Source organism: Empidonax traillii, unplaced genomic scaffold (assembly GCF_003031625.1).
Source record: "Empidonax traillii isolate 1590-97213 ecotype Southwest subspecies unplaced genomic scaffold, ASM303162v1 scaffold34:size3740991, whole genome shotgun sequence".
Lineage (NCBI taxonomy): Eukaryota > Metazoa > Chordata > Aves > Passeriformes > Tyrannidae > Empidonax > Empidonax traillii.
Genome location: NW_020955227.1, coordinates 3,036,196 through 3,042,195, shown reverse-complemented (window position 1 = coordinate 3,042,195; position 6,000 = coordinate 3,036,196). Strand labels below are relative to the sequence as shown.

General features: G+C 45.6%; 1 protein-coding gene across 1 annotated transcript in view; it reads right to left on the bottom strand.

Annotated features, from left to right (window-relative positions):
- The window catches only part of BRINP1 (BMP/retinoic acid inducible neural specific 1), an 89,363-nt gene that overhangs the window by 10,243 nt on the left and 73,120 nt on the right, over positions 1–6,000 (bottom strand). The window contains exon 6 of the mRNA XM_027877864.1: positions 1,934–2,170. Within this exon, the coding sequence (XP_027733665.1) occupies positions 1,934–2,170 (237 nt within the window). The remainder of the gene's footprint in view (positions 1–1,933; positions 2,171–6,000) is intronic.

The window sequence follows — 6,000 nt, the reverse complement described above, 5'->3', positions numbered from 1 at the left end:
TATTTGCTTTCAGAGCACTCGTGTGCCTTTCAGTCCACTTTATTGGAAAAGCCTTCAGATGTCATCAGAGATTTCTCCTCTGCTGTTCATAATGAAGCAAATCCTCTAGTTATTGGGAATATTTATTAAAACAAAGAAGCAAAACACTAATACTACAGTCTTTTTTGATAGCAACTTTCATCTCAGAGAATAAGTTCACGCATGAGGCAACAAAGTGATGAATGAGATGCAGCAGCTTTAGTCATAAAGATAATCACTCCATCTAGCCCTGCAAAGCCTCCAGCCCTGGGTGGAATATGGCTACAGCAGAAATATCACTGCAATGTGTTGCTTTAACCTGGCAAATGAAAAACACTTTCCCCCCTTGAAATCTCAAGAGGAGGGAGACTGAATATAATTATCTACCCCAGTCTTTGCTTTGGATCGAGTGCAACAAGGACAGAATGTCACAGTGAAGGGGTCATAGTGGGGTGTAACTCCTCCCTCCATAGGGCTCTCACCTTCTCAGTGCCTGGGTTACACCTGGAAGGTGAAGGGGTTGACGGGTGGTGGCCAACCTGAGGCTCTTGAGCATCTTGTGGGAAGATCCTGTGCCAGAACGAACAACTGGTAACCACGTAACCAGTGGCAGAGCTGTGCTGGCAGCTACTGCCAGTAATTCTGACTTGTGTAGGATTGAGCTGGCAGAAGGTTCTGAAATCCACATTTCTAGTGTGCCACCCCATCCATGAACCCATAGAAACCTGCAGAAAATATCTGACTTCTTCAGGTCATGCCCTGCCTCTGGGACTGCCCCAGCCCTGTGCTCCCCAGAGTACATGGTCATCACCCTGGAGCCATGAACTACAACTCTGACTACCCAGCTGGGCACCAAGTTGGCAGCATGAGTGGGACACAGGAATCTGTGCAGCAGCAGAAACACCAGCAGGGTCCACATGTTGAAAACATCATAGCCTGCTCCATTCCAACCATTAAAGGGATTAAAAGGACCTCCAAGATGAAGAAAGAAATTGCTGCTATGAGAATTCATGAAGAAGAATTCTTCAGTGCCCTGAGTTGAGGTAGATGGTCCTTTCCTCACAGTTTTCTTTCCTGACATGGATACTTGGACAGTTATGACAATAATCATTATGACAAAACACATTAATGAAAACGTGTTGGAAAGGAACTGGCTAACACTAAGGGATGAGAGTCAGCACTGGGACAAGTTCTTGATGAAGTTCTGCTTTGTCCTGTGTGGCTTCATGGTAGTCAGATCACTTGCTGAGGGAAAGCATACAATTGACTGATAATGTTGCTCTTATCTCAAGCTCTAGAGGGTGAGCATCCCACAAGTACCACAGCACTACTATGGCTCAACTACTACCACCACCAGCATCAACGTGGAACAAACTCTGCTGACACCCCCAGCCTCACCCTGGGAGAAAGTAAAGAGAGAAGAGAAATATTCCCACCAGCAGATATCAACCCTGTAGGAGAGAGAAGTCATTTTCCCTTCTCCTCTCTGTCCCAAAAGCGGTGTCATCTGGCCGGTGCGTTCTCCCTCTGAATTGCCTTTCACCAAAGCAGAATAAATCATTCATGCAAATCTGAAAAGCAATTTCTGCATCATTTATACTGTGGAAGTTTCTCTGTAGAACTATTAAAAGAGAGATCCAGAGATGGTTTGGTATGACAAAAAAGATTTTTAATCAAACAGTTCCACAGAAAATATCCCTGTGTGGTCTTGTCTGTGCATGTGTTTAAAAGGTATTCCCTTAAGACTAAGATGGTGGGTTTGGGTTCAATATCATCTATTTTTCTTATCCAAACTGGAGCATTATACTGAGAGAATATAAGAGAAAGAGAGAAAGAGAGAGAGATTCTTCCATGGCATAATCTGACACATTTTCTTTGCAATAAATTAACCGGAAAATGAACTTTGCTCGGTTACCTGAATTCTCCAGATCTTTATAGGCTTCTGTCCAGGTCTTGGCCATGTTTGCCAGGGTGTACTCCATGATCTGGATGTCAGTGATGGGGCAGTTGCACTGGGGGAACTCCTCGGAGCACTGGCAGCCGCACTGGCTGTCCCGGCAGATGTACTCGCCCTCCCCGTTGCACATGATGTAACTCAAGGCAGACTGGACAAACTTCTCTTGTAAATACTGAGGGAAGATGATCTGGAGACCTGGCAGGGAAATGAGAGGGATGCGGGGGGTGAAAAAAGCAAATCAAAAAGTCGTTTCAGGTGTTTGTTCTTCGTTTCAAAAGTGGTATTTCTCTTGGAACTGTTAATGAGTAATGAAGATGGGGTACAAATTGAATGTTTCCAGTGCAAGAAGTGAGTTAGCTGAGAACAGGGAGACAAGTAACTTCTCCCTCCTCAACAACCAGTCTACTCCTTTCATCCCATTCCCAGATCCCAGTACAATACAAAGCCTGTGAAAGCAAAGATCTTTTATCCCCTGAAGCCAACTGCTAGTTGAGAGGGGACGAACACTATGCAGTTCTGACCTGTTTTGAGAGAGACTAAATGGGTTTGGTACCACCGAAACAAGGAAACTACACACTGAAAAAGAAAATAAGAAGGAATGGAAAACAGAAGAAAGGAAAATAACACAGGGAGGGATTTATAAAAGACCCTTGCAGAGTTAAGTGCCCAGCTCTCACAGCATAAATACAGGAGCTGGCCACCTGAGCCTTTGCAGCTCGCTCCCTGCTAGGAGGGCTACTTGCCAAATCCTATAAAAGTGCAAATGGATTTAGTGCCAGTGATTTCAGCGGTGCTCTGAAGATTTACATTAGCAGGCAGATCTATCCCCGCATCCCTTTTTCCACTGCCAGTGTTTGTGTACCCGTCCATCTGCGCAGGCTTTAGTGTGAGTGTAACCTTGCTCAGATATCAGAGGGCATAATAACAGTTTAAGTGTTCACCCTGTGTGCAGTGTACATGTTTTTCCATCCTGTCCTCCTCTAGGCTCCCTACGGATCTCCCTGAGGATTCACAGCTGTTTCCTTCTACCTGGCAAGTCCTGCTTGTCAGACTCTGTCAGCGTCTGTGGTGCACGAGGCAGATGACAATAACTCCGAGCCTGGCCTGCTCGCTTCCTTGTGAAGGGCCCAGGGATTTTTGGAGTGGCAGCTAAAGGAGTTTACGGCCTGAACAGCAGCACTGAACTCCAGAGTAACGAAGGCACGAGGGTCAATTACCCATCTGTTTGTGTTTCTGCTGTGCTGAATTACCGTATCCATGGCTGACAGCTCAGTGGAGTGGAAGGGAAATCACACGATAATTCAGGGGATGAGAGTGTGCAGGAGTGGCAAAAAGGGCTGTGACCCCTTTCAGGAGCTCAAGCCCGTCTCTGATGGGCCATGTTCGCCTCAGACAAGAGGAAAGCAGCGGGCAGTGACCCCGAGAGTCCCATTACCCTTTTGCTTTTGTATCCAGAGAGACACCTCGGCCTTGATGAGGTCCCAGTGGAAGAGCAGATTTTGGGAGGATCAGGAGGCTGTGGAATGCACATGGGGACCTCTGTTTCCTCTCCCCCTGGGCTCTGGGAGCACCATGCCTGGTGGCACCGAGCTGCCCCTCTGTCCGACCCCATCGGCAGCCGAGCGTGCAGCAGTGGCAGCTGCTGGGCAGGATGAGCATGGAGCTGCCTCCAGCTGGGGAAGATGTTTGTGACACTGACACAGGGATGGATTTCAAGCCCTGGCCTTTGGAGGCACTATGTCTGCACAGATCCTGCTGCCTTTCCTATGGTGGTATTTGGGACAGGAGGGAACAAAGAGCTGACCTGTCTACAGCATCCCTGCAAACACCTCAAAACTGGCCGAAGGAAGATCAGCATTTTGAGGTCCCCTTGGTCTTTTCTGAGATGTTTCTCAGAAAGAAGCTCATCTTTCTTCCTATTGTCTTCAGGAAGTCCTGAAGATCAGCTTCTTTTGGGGATTTTAGTGATATGACAAGGTGGAGTGGCTTTAAACCAAAAGAGAGTAGGTTTAGATTGGATATGCAGAAGAAAGTCTTCCCTGTGAGGGTGGGGAGGCCCTGGCACAGGTTGCCCAGAGAAGCTGTGGCTGCCCCATCCCTGGAAATGTTCAAAGAGAGGGATGGCCCCTTGTCAAACCTTCATACTGACATTAGAGATGGTCCCACCTGCCAGGATGCAAAACTTTCCTTCAGGATGGAAGGAGCTATTGGAGAACTGATCCACAAAAGGGGCTTGGAGAGCCTGAAGGATGCTGTACTCACTGAGCTTTCAAGCTCACAGGAGAGGGGAGCTGGACTTCTTGATGTGCACTGACTCTTTATTCATGGTCCAAGTCCCATGAATACATTTTTCCACTCTGTTTCCCAGAGGAGCAACCTGCTCTGGCCTCACCATTCAAATATGACCAAATGACCTCAGGCTCTTCAGTTCTCAAATTTTTTCTTTGAATTTTAACTTTGATAACAACATGACAAGCAAGCTGTTTGGTTCCAACTAGAAATGATCCTGGCTTTGGAGACTTTTTTTTTTTTTTCTTTTTTTTTTTTGAGGGAATAGGGTGGAAAAAAACAACTAAAATTTCAGGGAAAGCATTTCCCATTGCAAGGAACATCCACTGTGCATCTGAAATACCCTGTAATCTCCGAAACATAAAGTGGTCCCATCCTATGTGGATGCTTGCTTTTTGCCTATAAAACTCCCGGTTTCTAAAAAAAAAAGAAAAAAAACCCCAACATTTCCAGAATAACCTCCTCTTGTAAGAAATAATCTCGTGTTTAAGAGGTAATCAGAGCCCTGTACACTTAGCACCAGTTCAACAAAGCACTTATATAAATGCTTAACTTAATCAGGGAAGCAGTTTTGCTGGAATCCACAGTTACCTGGAGCATTAACACACAGCTCATGCTCAGATATGTTCTTACACAAGTGACAGCCAAATCCAGCTACTCATTGGAACACAAGTGTTCATGGTCCAAACACAAAACCCTGACTTTAAAACCACAAACATGCTGTAAGGATTACATGTGGCTCAGATCTTCCAGCCAGGAATTTCCTCGTGGAAGAAATCAGTGTTGGGAAATACAGCCATGCAGCTTTTCCCATCTATATTTTTATACATATACATAAATATTCACACATTTCTCATCACAGCCAGACAAGGGCAGATTCATATCGATATTTTTGGTTTAGTGGGGAGCATCCCAGTGACTAGATCTTAGCAAGATATTTTACAAGTACTGAGGCAGCAGCATCTCCCTCAGTCCTGGTACCCTCAGTGTTGGTATATATTTCCCTACCATGCCCAGTGACTAAATGTTGCTGAAATTTAGTGGATTCTGGTTGTCAGTAAAGCACAGGTAGAATTAATCTTTCCAGATCACTGCTCTGGGTGTTTCAGTTGCCACCTGTAAAGCAGGAGAGATGCAGCCCCAAGGATTATGACAGCACACCAGCCCCATAGAGCAGCTTGCAGCCAGCCAGCTGGGAAAGCCCTCTGTCAGCCATGGCCTTAATAAACCACCCCAAAATGCTGGTTTGTTGTCCAAGAAATTTCTTTGAATATTGCAAATGCTAAAAAAAATTATTTAGTCATAGAATCATAGAATCAACTGGGTTGGAAAAGACCTCCGAGATCATCGGGTCCAACCCTTAATCTTTCAGCCTTGCCTACTGTTAAAGCAACCTCATGTCAGCAGCCAAGCAGTGGGTCAACCTGTTCTTAATGACTGAGATACTGGACCATTTTCATGGGGAGAATCCCTCAATCCAAGCCAGGGGCACAAGGAATGGGCTCATCCCCAGCAGAGGCTCAGGAGCTGATAATACATGCAGCAGAGAAGTTTGATGGTGATCAGTATTAGGCAGAATCTCTTAGTTTTGAAGGTGTTGTTCAGGAGGAATTCTGCCAGTCTGTAAAGCAAAAAGTTCCTCTTTTGAAATTAAGAGCAGCACAGATTTGGTATAGGTTTGTCTTAGATAACTACAGGCAGAATATGAAGTGTCTGACAAGGGAACATGTCCTTAA